We start from the raw sequence: 19,797 nt of genomic DNA, 5'->3' as shown, positions 1-19,797 counted from the left end.
TGTGTGTTCCCTCCAGAATCAGAATCAGAATTACTTTTATTACATCTTATTGTACAAGTACACAAGAGCACAATTATTACGCTGGGTTTCTAAATAGCCACATAGCAACAATAAAAGAAAGTAAATAAAGAGGTCAAAATATGTGTAAAAATCTGTATGACTCAGTGTTCAGCACCTGCTGCATGTTGGTCATGGATCAACATGCTGCTCCAGTACAGAGCATGTTGGTCATGTTTCAACATGCTGTTCCAGAACAGCGTATCAACCGGCCCTGTTGCTGTATGTTTAGTCTGAGCAGAGCAGCAGGGCTAAACAGACGGCCAGGAATGCTTCACCATCGGACTGGTTTTCCAGTCCTTGGACTCACGGGACTCAGACTCAATTGATCTCAGGTGCTAAGTGAGTAATAAAGAGGTCAAAATATGTGTAAAAATCTGTATGACTCAGTGTTCAGCACACATGGGCTCAGATAGGTATATATATATGGGATTGGGACAGCACTTCACGAGAGCACATGTTACCTTGGCAACGTTTAATGACAAAGATGCTGCTGAATTCTCATTAAAAATTTTTTTTTTTTAAATGCAATGAAAACAATCGGCTACAGCAATTTATTGATATTAGAAAATATAATTTTTACTTTTGAATACATCAGTATAAAGGATGTATTGAATTAGGTGATTATTGGCCTACACATACTAATCATAAGTCAGAACGGGCTACATTTGGCTGAATTATAAAAGGTATAAGTAATATGATGAGCCGTTTGGGAGCCAAAAGAGTCGGCTCTTGTTGGTGAGCTGATCCAAATGATCCGGCTCACTAAAAAAAACACAGAAAAATTCCCATCTGGTTGCGCATTGACAGTAGCTTCGTCTTGTTGTTTACCTTCCTAATTTCCGGATTTCCCTATGGTCCCCGTGGTAAACGTCACAAGGCTTTGACCTGTGGGTAATTCCCTTAGGTGAAGTTTGCACTGATGCAGACCCACGGAAAGGGCTCGGTAAGTGTGGACTCAAACCCTCACACCCTTTGGAATTCGACATTGGGACAGCTCTAGCCTTAATAATTTCGCGAGAAGGCGCAGCAAAGTCTGTGAGTCCAGACATTGGGATTGGGCTCATTGTGTCATGATGAGTGGGTATAAAGTTATGTAAGCAGGGTCTAGCAGTGTCTCAGGATCTCTATTGTGTAGCGTTGGACGAGTGACCGGTATCACCGTCAGCGTCCTGGATATGAGGTCACAGGTGGTTCTGGTGGTCACAAGATCCCCAGTAGGAGGAACAGTCGGTTCACCAGCACGGCGTTCACCAGCCCCACCACCGAGTACGTCAGGAACTTTGATGGCACCTCGATCTCCCTCCGGCGGGCGGCGCTGGGGGCGTCGCCGGGCTCCACGCTGTACCAGGCAAACAGCGCCCTCAGGCTGGCTGCCCGCACGGCCCACCGCGTGGCCAGCAACACCGCTGCGCCCACCAAGTAGCGGGCCAGCCCCGCTGCCAGCGCCCCGGCCGTCAGTGGCGGCAGGGCCACAGGCAGCGCCCCGTGGGGGGGCTCAAAGGTCACACCCAGCTGCGCATTGGTCCAGTAGCCCACGGAGCAGCCGGCCGCCACGCCCAGGATGGTGGTGGTGTCGGCGCGCGTGGGGCTGTAGTGGTCCAGCTGGGGGTAGTTGTAGCTCAGGAACAGGGGCAGGGCAACCAGCACCGGGGGGGAGAGGGGGCTGGTCAGCTGGAAGCGGTCGAAGGCCTCCCAGTAGGGGTAGGTGAGGAGCATGAGGCCCGCCGACAGCCACACTCCACACAGGACGTCCTGAGCAGACAATCATAACACACTTTTCTATACGTCCATCAAAACATAACACTGGTTTCTATACGTCCATCCAAACAACATGTTTCTATACGTCCATGATTCATTCAACATAAATAAATAAAATTAGCCTGTTGAAATCCCTTTCATTATGCTTATGTTACGGTACTTAAGAGTCAGGTGTAAAACTGTTGGCCTTAACTTTAAGCTTCCTCACATTATGTTCCACTGTTAACTCTAATCAGCACATTTGCGTGTGCACGCGCGAGTATGTGTGTGCGTTACTGTATCTCACCAGAAGTGAGTGCATGCCGGTGTAGAGACGGCTCAGACACACCAGAGAGGACAGGACCACTGCAACCATCAGGCCCACTTCAAACTGGAACTGAGACACAAACACACAGAACCGCCAATAAATACACACACAACACGACAGACAAACATGCAAACAGTTGGTTGATGAAGTCACTTTGTGTGTGAGAGGAAGTGCAGTAGACCGGCTGCTCAGAATTCCTCACATCCCCCACAAACATTCCTGACGTTCCACTGTGTCAGCGTGGGAATCAACCCCCGCCCACAACCCCTGAGCTCTACGCCACAATTCAGCAGTTCATCCTTCAGCGGAAGGATGCTCTTCTCCTCTTCTTGCTGACGTTCACTGGAGCTGGGTGACAAGCACCTCTCTCTCTCTCTCTCTCTCTCTCTCTCTCTCTCTCTCTCTCTCTCTCTCTCTCTCTCTCTCTCTCTCTCTCTCTCTCTCTCTCTCTCTCTCTCTCTCTCTCTCTCTCTCTCTCTCTCTCTCTCTCTCTCTCTCTCTCTCTCTCTCTCTCTCTCTCTCTCTCTCTCTCTCCTGGACGCCCATTCAATGGCACTTCATGAAGACTTTTCTTCTCTTGGTTTGTAAAGGGGCACAAAGGGCAGGGGGGAGGGGTCCAAACTGTGATTGACTATCGTGACCTCCGACCTGCTCTGAGAAACATAGAACCCCCCCCCAGGCCCCTTAGTGCTGAACCGGGCCACGGTTCGGTCGGGGATCCCGTGCCCACGCTCCCCAGAACCCCCAATATGGTCCTCACAGCCTCATGCCCATGGTCCTCACAGCCTCCTGCACAAAACCCCCTCACAGGAAAGCTTTACCGCCCACAGGAGCAAAGTTCACATGACCAAACGAACATCACGAGGCAGGCTCTGTGGAAGCTGTCACTAATGCTAAGCTGGGTCATAAACCAGTGCCACTCAGTGACGTGATGGCAGAATTTTTGTTGTGCCCTCGAGGATTGGTTGAGGGAGGCTCCTGAAATATTCTGAACATCCTGTTCCATGCGTCCCCATGACAACGGGAGAGAGGAGGCCAGGTCCCCGGGGCCCCCTAGGAATAGAGGCAGGTGCACCCACCTGGATCCTTGAGGTGGCGCTGAGCAGGAGGGTGAAGGCGATGGCTGTGGCGGCCATAGCGTGCGTGGAGGGAAGGCCGTACTCTGCGTCGACGCGCATCTCCAGTTTGACCACCGGGGGCGACAGAGGGCGAGGCAGCTTTAGCAGGTCCTTCAGCACCTGGCCCACGTACATCACCAGCTGGGGAAGGAGAACATGTCTGCTGGATCACCATGACGGCTATATAGTGCAAAAATCCCATTAATATTCTCAATAGAGGTTTTCATCAAAAGCTGTAATGTCGTAACCATCCAATCTATACTTACCAACCGCCGTTATATTGTGAAACAACGGTATATGCTCCTGCAGAAGCCACAAGTTAAAGAAGTTCCCTTTTAGTTTTTAGAAAAACATGTTTTATTTGTGATGTAATTTAAAAGCACTACGCCGCGACATCTTAAAGTGTAATACTACGACGTTGACTATTGCGAATAAGTTTGCTATGGTTAATGGGATGAGTAGTTCCTTCACTCGTTCCAAAAAAGAATGAACACATTCTTGTACCTATGCTTTTTATACCATTTTCCTTTTTTTGTTCTGCTGAATCAAAAGTTGCATGGATGCGACTACTTTGACGAACGATTGCCTTGGTTGGAGGCTTAAAACTCTATATAATGTTTTTACGAAATGTCAATGGAGTAAATGTCCTACCGGAAACAGAACTGTTGAAAAAGGGGGCAGTCACTGTTGCGCTACATAGCAGCAGGCGTTACACCGAGGAACCACGGTGGTCGAGTCATTGATGTTCCCACCACTGTCATCGGTGTTCCATCAACAGGACATTGTAGGAGTATAATCTGATAATTGAACCATTGTTTCTTACATTTTGAAAACAAATGTTGTTTCTCTTTCTTCGCAGCAAGATGATGTAAGACATATTTTGGGCTGTGGTTGGAGTGGTTACTAAACCTGCAGACACATCGATAATTAAAACCGTTTCTAATTGCTGCCCTTTCCGATTGCACCTGCATTACACTGTGTTTAATCAGCCAATCGCTTTTATCAAAGCAATTCACCAATGAAGATACAACGCTGAGATTGCAGAAGTGCATACAGTTGTACTCAGAAGTAAACTAACCCTTAAAGACACCTTGTACCCACGTTTCCTTTGGGGCTTGATAGCTACGGTTCAAGTCACTGATGGAAGCTTTACACCACATTTATAGCTGCTCTATTCCTGGCTGGAGGAGGTGGTAATAATGGATGAGGCTCCAGAGCCTGTAGCTGCAGCCTGCGGAGGGCCAGACCGGGGCTGGCCCGCATGCTGACACAGCGTCTACAGCCAGCCGGCCTGTGCACAATGACACACACACACAATGAGAGAGTGTGTGTGCGTGCAGTAATGGCGGTGCAGCCTGCCAAACGTTTCGTCTAAAATGTTTCGAGAGATTCACACACGGACGGACGGACGGACGGGGAGAGAGAGAGAGAGAGAGAGAGAGAGAGAGAGAGAGAGAGAGAGAGAGAGAGAGAGAGAGAGAGACTGCTCACTGGAGCTCTGGTTTATTTAGGACCTGGGCCTTGTATATTTAATGAATGGCTGTCTTAGAGAGGAACAGAGAGGGATAGAGAAAGGAAAGAGACAGAAGGTTATTATCATTACTCTACCACTGTAATCAGAAGAGAGGCTGTTGCCATGGAGAGAAAAAAAGCAAGACATATGCAAATAGCCTGTTCATTGCCCCGTAAGAGAGAGAGAGAGCGAGAGAGTGAGCTAGAGCGAGAACGAGCGCTGCACCAGGGTTAGTGCTAGTCGGCAAGAGAGATCAGTAGAAACAAAGGATAGACCAAAGAGCAGAAGATGAGTCGTATCGCTGCAGCAGCTGGATGCTAAGTCAATGCAGGATATTCAATCATATCCTATCCTGCTACAGGTGACCAGGTACATAACTCCAGAGAACAATGACTTTAGCTACTAGTGCATGTTGAGTTCACTGAGTAAGATTCTATTCCGACGCCCGACACACACACCAAGACGACATCACAGTCCTGGCTTTGGAGTGTGTGTGTGTGTGTGTGTGTGTGTGTGTGTGTGTGTGTGTGTGTGTGTGTGTGTGTGTGTGTGTGTGTGTGTGTGTGTGTGTCTGAATGAGTGAGTGTGCATGTGTTTATGATTTCTCCAGAATGACTGTATTGACCAAACCATGTTGAAGCCAGACTTTGATCTGCATATACACAGGTGTGTGTGTTTTTGTGTGTATGGTTTGTGTGTGTGTGTGTGTGTGTGTGTGTGTGTGTGTGTGTGTGTGTGTGTGTGTGTGTGTGTGTGTGTGTGTGTGTGTGTGTGTGTGTGTGTGTGTGTATGAAGGGTGGGTGTGGCTGAGGAAGTAGGGCAGTTGTCTGAGGTTCTGTGTGCTTGAGAGGGGGCGTGTATCAGGGTCATTGTCTGCTGGGGGAGTGTATCAAGGTCGTTATCTGCTGCTTGAGAGGGGCCGTGTAACAAGGTCAGTGTCTGCTGCTTGAGAGGGGACGTGTATAAAGGCCAGCTGACTGCTGCTGCTTGAGAGGGGCCGTGTATCAAGGTCAGCTGAGTTTCTTCTGCTTGAGAGGGGACGTGTATCAAGGTCAACTGCGGGTCTGTGTCTAGAGGGGACGTGCATCAAGGTCAGCTGAGGTTCTGTGTTGAGAGGGAACGTGTACCAAGGTCAGCCCAGTGTCTGCTGCTTGAAAGAGGACGTGTATCAAGGTCAGCTGATGGTCAGCTGCTTGCTTGTTCGGATTGCAAGATGCTTCCTGGAGAGCCATTCATGAACGATATGGTTAACAGCCATTGTATCATCACAACAGCCTGCGTGTGTGTGTGTGTGTGTGTGTGTGTGTGTGTGTGTGTGTGTGTGTGTGTGTGTGTGTGTGTGTGTGTGTGTGTGTGTGTGTGTGTGTGTGTGTGTGTGTGTGTGTGTGTGTGTGTGTGTGGTCACACACAGGTGCAGTATGTTGACAGTGTGTAAATGATTTTCTAAAGGAGATGCGATCAGACCACATGGTCAGCCCAGAGTGTAAAAGAGACAAAGAGACAGTAAGGAGGCAGAGAGACACCAGAAACCAGATGTCTGGGGTCAAGAGGCCATCCTCTGAGGTCCACGACTTATGAGCGGCTCCTGGCTCTGCCTCCCTTGTGTTGAACTAACAGAGTCTGGACACAGACTCTGGACCCAGAGTCTAGACAGAGGGTCCCTGCTCATGGTGGACTACCTTGATGGTGATAGTTGAGTGGGGAGACACTAGCTCTGGAGGTAGAGCGGGTTGACTTGTAACCGGAAGGGCGCTAGTTCGATCCGAGGCTCCTCCTATTTGAGTGTCAAGGGGTCCCTCAACAAGACACTGTGATTGGCTGTTGCCTTGCATGGTTTAAACACATGCTGTCGGTGTGAGGATAAACCTGGCTGTAAATTGCTTTTGAGTGAAGCGTCCAGAAGATGTAAATGAGATATTTACCTAGGATTATGAGAACCTTGTTTCTGTACATTATTTTTGCAGGAAATACCTAAAAAGACAATGTTATGACCCTGTCCCATGTACGGGTTGAATGTGTTTGAGACCCTCTCTCTGTTCATGTTTCCCTGTTACGTTTGTGTTATGAGTTGATAAGTGTTGATGAGTTGTGATTGGTTGTATGTGTGACGTGGTACCTGCTGATTGGCTGGCCAGGTGTCAGTTGGTCTGAAGACCAATCGACCTCACAGGGCCTCGTCCAAAAGATTTACAACTCTGTTTTCTGTTGTTAGAAACACAAGTGTGTTTTGTGTTTTTTACTGACGCGAGTGTGAGAAGGGAGTTTGAATCCCCAGTGCTGGGCCTGTTTGTGTCTGTTTGCCTGTATGTGTCTGTGTGTGTCACAGCCTGTGTATGTTTGTGTGGCCGTCTGTCGGCTTAGCTCAGAAGGTAGAGGAGTTGTCTTGTAACCAAAAGATTTCTAGTTCGATCCCCAGCTCCTCCTAGCTGAGTGTTGACGTGTCCCTGAGCAAGACACTTAACCCTAACTGCTCCTGACGAGCTGGCTGTCGCCTTGCATTGTTGCCTCTGCCGTTGGTGTGTCAATGTGTGTATTAACCGATGTAAGTCGCTTTGGATAAAAGCGTCTGCTAAATGTCCTAATTGTGTGCGTCTGTCATTGCGTTTACATGCAGAGTCATTATCGGATAAAGATTTGAATAAGACCTCAACCAGACTTTTAAAATGCATGTAAACCTTTACCCGATCTACTTCGGACCGAAATCTGTACATGAACGGACAAGCGAGATTGGATAAGAACACCTAGATAACTCGATTTAGTCCGATCTCTACCTGCATGTTTACCCGCATGTTTACCCGCATCGTATCTCGTATCGGATTTCGCATGCTCGAGATCTTGAGGCCGGGGGACGTGAGCCGGAAGTAGAAGGAGACGTAGTCATGTTGTTGTCGCCATAGACATAAACAAATCTTATTTCTTTATAAATATAAATATTTAATTATTTCTTTATATGTTTATGGTTGTCGCTGTCGGAAAACGAGAAACGGCGATTTATTTAAAAAGGTGACGCAGAAGATGGAGGAAGCCAAGGCTGAATTTAAAGTAGGCCTATATGTTTTCTTAAACTTTGGTCATCAATGAGGTTGTAAAGTAGTAACTTCTGGCACATCTGTCAAAATAAATGCCTTTTTATCTGACGTGTATACGATCTTTATTCATTCATTGCGCAACAACCGAACTGACGGAGATATTCTCTGATATTATGAATCTTCAAGACTGCGTCGGGTTCTTGGACTCTCTGGTACTTTCACAACAAAGACTCGTAGTGGGGGTTATCTCAGCCATGGTGGAGAAGGAATTGGGGGAAGGAACTTTGGCTTTGACTCTCTGAAGTCCAGATTGAAACGCTACATGGAGGAGAAAGGAATTGTTGCCGCATGTGCGACAGCTGTCAGTTCATTTCGGGTCCATGCAATTTCTCAGACGCTCCATTGTTCCGACCTCTCGGTCGTATGCGGACTCCTCCAGCTGGACTCCTCCCACTGCTCCGCCGCTGGAGGAGTCCTCATACGGCCGAGAGGTTGGAACATTGGATCGTCGGAGAAATGAGATGGACCCGAAGTGAACTGACAGCTGTCTACTGAAAACATCTATCTCGAATGCCGCCTGAGTTTGTTGTTTTTATGGGACGTAGGGGTGAACCGGAAGTGGCTCTATAACCACTTGTTGAAAGGGCTACAGCTCCACCTAGGGTAGCGGATTCAGCCATGCTCCGGCCATTATCCGATCTCTTAAAGGCCATGTACGTTTGGATAATTGACACGGCCCGTTCGAGTAGCAATATCGGTATGAGGTTTAATCCGATCTAGCCGCCCATGTAAACACACTGAGTGTTAGTCAGGCCTGTGTGTGTCCGTGTGTCTGTGTGTGTGTCTGTGTTAGTCCAGCCTGTGTCTGTGTGTCTGTGTCGGGTCTGTGTGTGTCGGACATGTGTGTGTCTGTGTATTTGAGGGGGGGGGGAGCTGCAAAAGAATGGCATGTATTGTTGACTCCCGAAGGGTGTCTACCATGGGGAGTTCACTTGCAGAATGCACACCATGTACCCAAGCGGCCAGGACACAAAATGCGATCACACTGCCATCACACGGGGCCCCGCGGGGCCCCCGTGTTCCACTGCTGATCATCAGTCCTTATGTGTGCCCCCCTTCACCCCTGGCCCCAGTTGGCCCCAGTTGGCCCCCAGGCCTGGGGATATGGAGACGTTGGTGTCAGAGACAGGTCGACAGGGGGGCAACGCAGGATGAAAGGAGGTTGAAGGTGAACACCAGACAGACAGACAGAAACAGAGGTTGTGAGAGCCATTCATTTGGGAACAGTCTGGCATTCTGAGGCTCTCTCTCTCTCTCTCTCTCCCTCCCTCTCTCCCTCTCTCCCTCTCTCCCTCCCTCTCTCTCTCTCTCTCTCCCTCCCTCTCTCCCTCTCTCTCTCTCTCTCCCCCTCTCTCTCCCCCTCTCTCCCTCCCTCCCTGACCTACGGTCCAGGTGTTGACCAGCCGTCTGCAGAGGAAGGGGTCGAGGTGCCAGTGGACGCCGGGCAGTACGGTGATGTAGAAGACCTCGTGTCCCAGCGCCGCCGACAGCAGGAAGAGGACGTAGAGAGGCCAGTTCCTCACCTCGTACCGAGGCCTGACCCCGCCCTGCGGGAGAGGGAGGGAACAACATCTGAGCAGGCATGACGCTAGCAGGAAATACACGGCCTGGGCTCCACTTGGCTCACTAGTGCCCCCAACAAAGTGAACAATAGATAGGGCCCTGTTTAGGGAGGAGGTATAAGGGGAACCTGAAATCCATCTAGGTGATTCATAGTGCGGGGGTCTGCTCAGCTCAGGAGGTACAGTGGGTTGACTTGTAACCGGAAGGTTGCTAGTTTGATCCCCGGCTCCTCCTATACGAGTGTCGAGGTGTCCCTGAGCAAGAGGCCTCACCCTGACTTCCCTTGACCAGTTGGCTGTCGCCTGGCATGGCTGCCTCAAGGGTTGTTGTGTGAATATGTGTATGAACCGTTGTAAACCACTTTGGATGAAAGCGTCTGCTAAATGCCCTAAATGTAAATGTATTGGCCACAAAAACACATTGACATGAAGAACCCATGTATGCCAGACCATCTCTACTGGATGGATCTCATCACTATTGGATGTGGTCCGGGAATAAGTCTGCTTCAGTTGGCAAAGGGGAGCGGGTAAAAACCCTGCAAGAGATTACAGACACACGTTGTTGTGGAACATAGTATTTGTTTGGTCAGCATCCAGTGAGTCACCGCTGTCTCGGGCCCAGGATGGGGTCAGATGAGGTTCAGGCTGATGTTGATGCATGCTGACACCACATGTAGTAGACTGTCGAATAGGACCGCTAAAAAGGCCAGCCTCTGTGTTGTGTGCTCTCTCATTCAGCTTTCAGATGTTAAAGTCAACATATTATACCACAAGGTGTGAGCAGAGGCGGAGTCGCCCGTCGGGACGATCGGGAGATTTCCCGTTCGGCCGGCCAGCCAGCGAGGTCAGTTGGACCGGCCCACAATTGTTGTGAGCGGCCTGCAAAGTCAGTTGGACCGGCCCACAATTATTATGAGCGGCCTCGAGACGTCTGCAAGCCGGCCCTGAGTATAATTTAATCCCCTTCAAGACTCCGTGAAAATTCCCGAAATATACAATATAAGTCAAGTGAACATCCAACCAATATTTATAACACTTGCTTACTCTCTGTCTCATTCATGTTATTTTGTATTTCATTTTTTTTACTTCATTTAATTCGTCATTATTCAGGCGTTACAGAACTTTCATGGTCATAAATAAAAAATATGAACGACAGTTTACTGTCATTTCTTTGTTCTTGAATTGACGTAGAATGGAGCAAAGACTCCTCGGATTGGGAAATGCAGGTCAAGTCCATTTTCGGAAATGTAGGGGGATATTTGAGCGGCCCCACGTCTAATGGCATGACCCGAAAGATGCGTCAGACAGAGAAAGCGAGTAAGTTCGTGGTTGCTTGCTTGTTGTGGCACTCATGGAAGGCAAGAAGAGAAGGGAGAAAGGAGGGGTTGAAAAGGCCAAAATAAAGAAGAAGCGGATGCTGGAATAAGGGATTTATTCTGAAGTCAGGCATCAACGAGTCGTGCAGGTGAATTGACAGAAAAACAGTTAGCCAGAGCTCAATCATTGACGTTATTGCTAGGCGGGAGCTAGCACAAGCTGCTAGTCAAATGTGTATGTGCTGGCTGGTATATTTCAGACAAATTAATGACTTAACTGATCTTTCTCTTTTAATGGATGGAGAATATGTTAACAGATTTGTAACATGTAGGCCTATCTGCCTAGCCCACGTTGAAATAATTTTGATGTTGAATGTTGATGGCGCAATGGTTGAAATAAACAGATTTATTTCATACAAATCATAAAAGCCTCTCCCTGTGTCATTGTGTGTGCGTGTTTACGAGGTGCTTGCGGGGTTCTTGATTGACCGATTTTCGATATTATTATACGAATATTGAATAGTATGTTTGCCAGAAATGCACATCCCCAATTAATACCAGTATAAATGGGGAGGGCCGGGCCGGGGAGAATTTTCCCGATGGCAGGGGCTCAAATTCCAAAAAGGGCAAATGCAAAAAACACTACTGTCAGAGACACCGAGACAGAGTAGACATGAAACGGATTTGGCCATGTCATGTGGCCAAGTAGTTACTACAGAGTATACAGATTCAATATAACGATCAGTGGCGGCTGGTGATGGCCACTTTTACCTACTATTCATTCAGATTCATTGCCTACATCCTTACTTTTAGGGCCTGGACAAGCTTACACTGCATATACAGACCTACTTTATGGCCATTCCTACAGCCATTGCTATTTGACCCATTGTTGTTATTCTGATATTGAGACAAATAATGATCACTGTCCTATAGCATCCATTTTTTGAGTCTCAATGTCTACAAATGCAGTTAGAAATATGGGACGGTCGCTTCATTTTGTTTATATGCTACAGGCCGAAATGAATATGTAACTTACTTGCTCCTTTTAATAACATTGCTTGGGGAGTCCAATTCCTCCACTGAAAAGGGTGGAAAGTTCTTACAACTCTCTGCTAGTTACCGATCTATCTATCCTCTACATGTAGGCTAGTTGTGTTGCGTGATTGATTCGCTGAATTGTCCAATCATGTGGTGATCACAAAAAAGAAAAGCGATACCATTGGCCTGGGGCGCACACTGGTGCGACCCGAGGGCGAGTTTTCTTGTGCCAATTAAAAGCTGTCGCTGCTTGATAGACAGCAAAAAGTTAGCGAGCTTACATTGACTTCCACATGGCCGGCGCCCCTGACTTGGAGGAGGGCTTTATTTCGAATGACCAATTACTAGCCTAGCCCAAATCATTGACGTTCAGACGCATTTAAATGGTTGCTGGCAGTAACAAGTAAATCACACAATTAAACGAGGATAATCGCTATATATTTTTGTTGATTTATTTTGTATTGATAAAAGTTGATGATAGTTGGCAGATATTATCAAGTGAATATTTCACGGAGGGGCGGCGCCCTAGCGCCCTCTATTGACCCACCGCCACTGATAACGATGTATGCTTTCCCTTTGCAATTTCAAAAGGTTTCCCAGATAGGTTAGCTCTATAGCTAGCTGGTAGGTTATATAAAATAAACCGAGTGGTAGCCAATTTTACAGGTCAATTAAAACGATGCTTGTTGAAAAGCTTTTGCTGGCAAATAGGCCTATACTTCAAAATGACACTACAAAACGAGATAACTGTTAGTTTGTTTAGCATTACCAACTTAATGGTTTTGGAAACAACTGTCTGTGTCTGACTCTGTAGTGATCTTACCCTGTGTTGTACCGTCTCTCGAAACAACAAGCGCATCTTGCAGGCAGGCAAAGGTGAAAGGTCACGTTGATAGCCTATGACGTCACCCAGCGGCAGCAGTGCACTGAGCGCCGGTAAACGAGGCTGCAAAGTACAAACTTTACTTCTATATTATTACTTTTAGACATTTTTATTCTCGAATAATTGATTCACATGCTAATGTTTAATTTGTCCTGTGTAATTTTACAAAGCATTGAAAATTTAAATGACCACTCAAAAGGGCACTTTGGTCCTTCAGAGGGAAAAGGGCAGGGGCTCGGGCACCCATAGCCCCCCCCTCTGCAAGTGCCTGATTAGTGCCCCACTCCGCGCCTGAGTGTGAGTTTGATTAGCCGTTACAAGCCGTTTTGAAAATCTGCCTCTTCTGACATCACAAGTGGCCATGTCCACCTAGATGTATGATGGATAGATGAGCAACGTTTGCTACAGTCCACTGGGTAGGCTGGTAGACTGATCTATCCAGCACACACCTGGTGGCATAATGTGTTAACTCTAGCTATTGTGTACTAAGAAAGATGGTGGTAGATTCTCTCCCGGTAGGAGACAAAATCATGGCTTGATATCATCATGAAATGATGGAATCAATCACATGGAATGATTACATGCGGTACCTCGGCTCTCTCCATTATCCCACTCCCTGTGTCTGACCATCACTTTGTAGCTTTTTCTCTCCCCTTGAAGTCCTCCCCCTCCCTCCTTCCTATTCCTCACATAGTTACTTACCACCCACAGTTACCTGAAAACTCTCTCTCCCTCTACGTTTGCCTCAACTGTCCTGTCTTCAGTACCATTCTCTCAACTGTCCACAGAGGAAGCCTCCGACAACATGCTATCCTCCCTCTGCTCCTTCTTGGACTCCCACTGTCCCTTCCACTCCAGACCAGCGCAATCCTCGCCCATCCCGCCTTGGCTGTCCAAATCTTTGCATGCTTATAGAGCAGAGATGCAGGCGGCTGAGAGGAAATGGAAGATATCAGACTTCCCTTATGACCTATCATACTACCTTTAGCTTCCACTCAGACAAATCTGCCTTCTACCGGACCGAAAACTAACTCCTCCACCTCCAATCCCAGGAAACTGTTTTCCATGTTCTCTTCCCTCCTCACCTATCCCCCCTCCCCTTCCTTCATCCCTCACTGCTGATGACTTTGTTACATACTTTACCCAGAAGCTGAAGGACATCAGCTCCCCTTTTGCCCCAGCCACCATCCTCCCTCACCCTATTCCGACCTCTGTTTTTACCCACATTATTCCTCTCTCCTCAAAAGATGTAAACAGAGTAGTTCCGTCCAACCATGCCACCACCTGCCCCCTCCCCTTATCACCTCCTCCCTCACTTCAGGCCTTGTTCCAGCATCCTTCAAAACTGCCGGATAAAGCCGCTCCTCAAGAAACCGACCCTTGACAACACCGACATTCACAACTACAGACCGATATCTCTTCTTTCAATCCTTTCTAAAACACTAGAACTTGCCATTGTTAACCAACTGTCCTCCTGTCTGTCACACAACAAGCTGCTTTACCCTCATCATTTAGGCTTCAAGGCCGCACACTCCACTGAGACAGCTCTCTTTGTGACTGAGTCACTCGGTGCTGCTAGAGCCTCGTCCCTCTCATCGATTCTCATTATCCTCTACCTGACCGTGGCGTTTGACACAGCGAACCACCAGATCCTCCTCACAACTCTCGCCGAACTCGGCATTGCTGACTCTGCGCTATCCTGATTCACATCCTATCCTACCTGACGAATTGCACCTTTCGGGTCACATGGAATGGCTCCTTGTCCAAACCCTGCACTCTTGACACTGGTGTCTCTCAAGGCACCAGTGTCAACTGGGACCCCTTTTGTTCTCCCTATATACCAGATCCCTAGGCTCTGTAATCACATCACAGTTTTTCCTATCACTGCTACGCTGACAACACTCTGCTATTCCTCCCTTTCCCCTCCTCCGACAATACCCTGATTGCAACATGCATCTCAGAATGTCTGGCAGATGTCAGCACTTGGACGACTACCCATCACCTGAAGCTTAACCTCAACAAGAACGAGCTCCTACTAATGCAAGGGAAAGATGCCCTCACACAGACCTACTGGTCACTGTTGAGAACATCGCTGTATCTCCATCACCAACTGCCAGAAACCTCGGTGTGGTTCTGGACAATACGTTTTGCTGCTCCGCAAGCATCATTACGATGGCCCGATCCTGCAGATTTGCCCCTACAACATCCGCAGGATCCGGCCGTTCCTCATGAGGAAAGCAGCTTAGCTCCTGGTCCAAGCGCTCGTCATCTCGCGCCTCGACTACAGCATCTCGCTCCTGGCTGGACTCCCTGCCTGGGCAATTATACCTTTGCAGCATATCCAGAACGCTGCAGCGCGCCTTGTGTTCAACCTACCGTCCCCTATGTGACCTCCCTCTTCAGGGACCTCCACTGGCTCCTTGTAGTAGCCTGTATCAGATTGAACGATAGTACTGGCTTACAAGGCAGTCAAAGGGACTGCCCCTGCCTACCTCCAAGCGTTGGTCAAATCACACATCCCAGCTCGAGCGCTCCGCTCAACTACTTCCGCTGGACGTCTGGTAACGTCAACGCTAAGAGCAAGTAAAAGTCGATCATCAAAGTCACAACTCTTCTCTGATTTGGCACCGCAGTGGTGGAACGAGCTCCCTGCCAAAGTAAGGATTTCAGAGTTGCACACCAGCTTCCGTAAAAGCCTTAAGACTCACCTGTTCAGAGTTCATCTAGACTCTGCACAGCCACCCTGTCCCACCCCTCATACGTGTTGTGTGTTGTGCGTCCTGGCACTTTATGACTTTAATGTACGCACTTATGTATGTCGTATTTAGCTATAGTACATAGTTATGTAGTAGCCTATCTTATCCTAGCTATCTTTGTTGTATATGGGGAATGGGTTAACCTAACAATTCGTAGTGCTTTGCAATTGGTTCTATGAAAATCCTTATTGTACCGACAGCGATATATTGTTTCACTTTCTTATGACAAATGTACTTATTGTAAGTTGCTTTGGTTAAAGCGTCTGCTAAATGCCCTAAATGTTATAGGTCCTATGGCATGCTACTTTATGGATGCTTTAATATAGATATTATCGGGCCCCTAACACAGTATTTGAAGACGTTCCCAAAATTCAGCCGTGGTGCAGAATTACAGCCACTGCAAGCAGGTCGCACATGGAGCTTTCCCCAAACATGCCGTTTTGGTATCTGTAGCTTTAATGCAAATGAGGAGGAGAGAGGCGGGTCAAGGAGGAGGGTTGGGGTGTGGCCCTGAGTAGCACGCTTCCACGGTACCATGCGCTCGGTTCACAGTGGATGCATTGCAATGGCAAGCGCACACAGCCTTTGGTTGTGTTCTGTAAATATTCTAGAACACTTCGGGTGCTCCGGTGGGAGTCCTGGTGCACTATATCTAAATAATATCATATTATACATAGATACCTATATCATATAATATATATTATGATGGCCAAAAGCTGTGTGCGCCTCCAGACGATATCATGAATCTCAAACGACTGCGTCAGCTTCTCCGACGTCTCCACATCAATCTGAAGTAGACTGAACCATGACATAGAGGCGAAAGGGATTGTTGCCCCGATTGTCTCCCGCCTGAGCCTCGCTGCAGAGGGATCCCCGCCTCGGCAGCGGGCAGCGCTTAGGCACCACGGGAAGTGGGCAGCGGGAAGCGGGGCTCAAGCGGAAGACATTCACGGGCAACAATCCCTTTTTCCTCCATGTACTTCAGGGAGTCAAAGCCAAAGTTATTTTCCCCCAATTCCTTCTCAAACATGGCTGAGATAACCCCCACTACGAGTCTCGTTCTGGAAATACCAGAGACGAGAGTCCGACGTGTTATGTGCCATAACACCAACAGCAGAACGGTTATCTAAATAACAAAGAAGTGTACAACACTTGCGTTACAGTCCTGGAGCTCTATATTTAAATAATATCATATAATACATATCATATAATACATATTATCACGGCCAAAAGCTGTTTGCGCCTCCAGACAATATTATGAATCACAAACGACTGCATTGTGTTCTCCGACGTCTCTGGTTTTTCCACTTCCACATCAATCTGAAGTAGACTGAACCGCGCTCTGCCGGCTGCCCGCTGCCCGCTGCCGGGCGGTGGTGCTCTGTGGTGGTGGTGCCTCGCGGCAGCGGGCGGCGAGCAGCGAATCTCAATTATGGCTTAGATAACACCAAATACAGTCTTGTTGTGGAAATACCAGAGACGTCAAAGAACCGACGTGTTATGCGCCATAACACCAACATCAGAACGGTCATCCAAAGAAGTGTACAACACTTGCGTTACAGTGTGTGTAATCACACACACACACACACACACACACACACACACACACACACACAGCTCATTTGCGGGCCAAATTCTCTGGGCTGGCAAGGCAGAGAAAGGGGATGTGGCATCTCCCCTTATGACGACGTACGTGGAAAATTCCCAAACGGCGTGTCTGAGATTCGTTTTTTCAAAGGTGTAGCAGAATTCCTAGTGCTCTTTTTACAACCAACGAACTTTCTAGCTACTGGGGTAGCATAGGTAGGCTAGGGGAACTTATATTAATGTAAGAAACCTCAGAAAGTGAAATTTTCATGCCATTGGATCTTTAAAGGAGACATATTATACCATCAAGTGTGACTGTGATTAGCCTTACAAGCTGTTTCGAAAATCTGCCCCATATGACATCACTAGTGAGCGTGTCCACCTAGATCTGTGCTGGATGGATTAGTCTACCAGCCTACCCAGTGGACTGAAGTAGACGTTGCTCATCTATCCAGCACAGATCTAGGTGGACACGCCCACTAGTGATGTCATATGGGGCAGATTTTCGAAACGGCTTGTTAGGCTAATCACACTCACACCTGGTGGTATAATATGTCCCCTTTAATGTAAATGTTACAGGTGTACATTGTTCTTACATTTTCTGACTCTCAATGCAATATATGAATTCTACCAGTAACAACACCTGGCAAGGCCTTTGATTTGATCATCTAGAGTGGTTGATAATACAGTTCAACCCTGTCACTATTGTCTCTACCTGCTACTTTCCTTTAACTGTTATTGATTTAGCGAACACATGTGTTAGCCATGTCCTACAACCACAACAACATGGCAAACACATGTTTGGCATGTTATTGTGGTTGTAGAACCACAATAAAATAGCGAACACATGTTTGGCACGTTATTGTGGTTGGAGAACCACAGTCCTCATATTGGTTTGTCTTCCGCTCTGGTCAATCTACAAGTGGACACCTTTGAGGTCTGCAGCCTGCTGTGCTTCCAGGATCTTCTACTGCTGAAAGCCCACACTAGAACACTAATAACACTACAATCGTTCCTCAATGTGTTCTCCGTCTCATCATGCAGCACAGACACCGTACATCTTTTACCATCTTGCAATTGTATAGTCATGCTTTCGTGGTAAACTCAAAGCTGCCAGTTGCTTTATGGTTAACCCTCATAATGGTTAGCAATGAGTAACGACACACTGATCCAGAGAATTCATTCAGGTTGAGTTGAATGAATGGCAAATTTCTGGCATAGCAAAACTATTTTGGACTATTTGACTAAAGCGGGAAGCTTGTATTTTTTAATAGCCTAATAATTGTTCTTCAGGATAACGATCTATTTAGCTACAATGGAAACTCTCAAATACAAGTTATATTAAAAAGTACCTGAGAATATTATGTCAATTTATTTTTTTAAATGCAAAAGGAGTTCTAGCTGGGTTGCATTAGAGGTAGAGGAATGTGAATGAACCGAGAAGATCGCTGGAACAATAGCAGGCCACCAGCCTATCGGGTTGACCATCTCAAAGCAGAGCGGGATGGAGGTGGACAAACCAGAAAAGCAGGTCACACGGATCATAACGAATTCTGTTTTCGACAACTTACGTGTTCATTCCCTTTGTATCCGTTCATCTTTTGGTTATGTTCGGGAGAATTCTGCGGATGCAAGTTCTCCGACACGTGTCCATGTGTCATACCGGCCCGCTGTGTGACGGATCGCAGCGGGTGGTCCTTCCCCGTGCTCCCCCCGCTGTCCCGGGGGCCGGCGTCGGACAGAACGAGCCCGCATTGTCTCTGGAAGCGAGCGACGAGGGTCGAGTCGTTCAGGTAATCCAGCCACTCTGACATGGTGGCACCACAACACCGAGCCGGGAACTGTGTGTGAGCGTAATTGCGTCGAGAGCCCTCACGTGCAGAATGCAGAGCGAGGAGCGGCGGGACAGGTGCGGCCTCAGGAGGCGGAGCTACGGCAGGTAAGGTGCGTCCTCAGGAGCCGGAGCTACGGCAGTACAGGTGCGATCTCAGGAGGAGGAGCTACTCCAGGTCAGGTGCGTCCTCAGGAGGCGGAGCTACGGGAGGAAAGGTGCGTCCTCGGGAGGCGGAGTTACAGGAGGTAGAGGTGTGACCTTTAGACACAGAGGTGTTCACCATGAATCTGAAGGAAATTATGTTGTTGGCTTTATTCAGCCAGGAGGGACTGGTGTTCAAATGAACCATTACATTTATTGAACACATTTAGCGATTATACATAAATGACTCTTCATGGGATGGATCCATACAGTATGCAGGAGATGATCCTCCTGATGGGGTCTAGACCTGGTGGTGGGGTGACTATGGATATGATCCCCCTGATTGGGTCTAGACATGGTGGTGGGTAGATGATCCCCCTGATGGGGTCTGGGCCTCGTACGCAAACTGCTGTCGGTCCATGGAGTCACACACCTGGGTCCTAAGGTGCTGCAGAACCAGTCTCTTGAAGGCCTTCACGATGTGAGGGATCAGCACCACTGGCCTTCATTGAGAGAGCTGGGATGTGCTATAGGCACCGGAACAATGAAGGAGGTCTTCCACCGCTTGGACACCTTCAGCCTCAGAGAGAGGTGGAAGAGTTGTTGGAACACTCCTGCAAGCTATAAGCACCCTGGGTTTGATGTTGGGCCGAGGATGGAGGTCCTCTGCCCTGGAGGCAGGCACGGCGTTATGCCTGCCTCCTTTTCTTGAAAAAAAAAATACATATTCTGAAATGCTTTTTATTTATGCAATGCAGCAATCTTTGTTGATATTGATGCTTGATCCGATTTGCCTTAAAGAGCTGTTATCTTCTAGCCTGGTGGTCCTACCAAA

At 47.9% G+C, this 19,797-nt stretch overlaps 1 protein-coding gene across 2 annotated transcripts; it reads right to left on the bottom strand.

Moving 5' to 3' along the window:
• Positions 1–18: 18 nt before the first annotated feature.
• Positions 19–18,942, bottom strand: sgpp2 (sphingosine-1-phosphate phosphatase 2). 2 transcript variants are annotated; one of them, XM_030380430.1, is made up of 5 exons: positions 18,559–18,939; positions 9,231–9,392; positions 3,205–3,384; positions 2,105–2,194; positions 19–1,812 (listed from the first exon to the last, which is right to left on the bottom strand). In XM_030380430.1, exons 1-5 carry the CDS (start codon positions 18,799–18,801, stop codon positions 1,261–1,263), a joined length of 1,227 nt encoding a protein of 408 aa, XP_030236290.1. In that variant the 5' UTR covers positions 18,802–18,939; the 3' UTR covers positions 19–1,260. The 2 variants fall into 2 exon arrangements, with proteins under 2 accessions (XP_030236290.1, XP_030236292.1); XM_030380432.1 differs by lacking the exon at positions 9,231–9,392 and having other exon boundaries at positions 18,559–18,942.
• Between the last annotated feature and the right edge of the window lie 855 nt (positions 18,943–19,797).

The sequence above is a fragment of the Gadus morhua genome, chromosome 16 (genome assembly GCF_902167405.1).
Source record: "Gadus morhua chromosome 16, gadMor3.0, whole genome shotgun sequence".
Lineage (NCBI taxonomy): Eukaryota > Metazoa > Chordata > Actinopteri > Gadiformes > Gadidae > Gadus > Gadus morhua.
Note: the sequence above shows the minus strand (reverse complement) of the source record. Positions and strands in the feature narration are given on the sequence as shown.

Bases quoted from the DNA above. Each gene is read 5' to 3' on its own strand.
- sgpp2 (XM_030380430.1), bottom strand. From the start codon at position 18,801: ATGTCAGAGTGGCTGGATTACCTGAACGACTCGACCCTCGTCGCTCGC. The intron at 3,385-9,230 runs GTAGGTCAGGGA...CTCCTTCCCCAG, and splicing joins GGCTGGTCAACACCTGGACC to CTGGTGATGTACGTGGGCCA. The intron at 2,195-3,204 runs GTGGGTGCACCT...TTTGTGTCTCAG, and splicing joins GCGCCACCTCAAGGATCCAG to TTCCAGTTTGAAGTGGGCCT.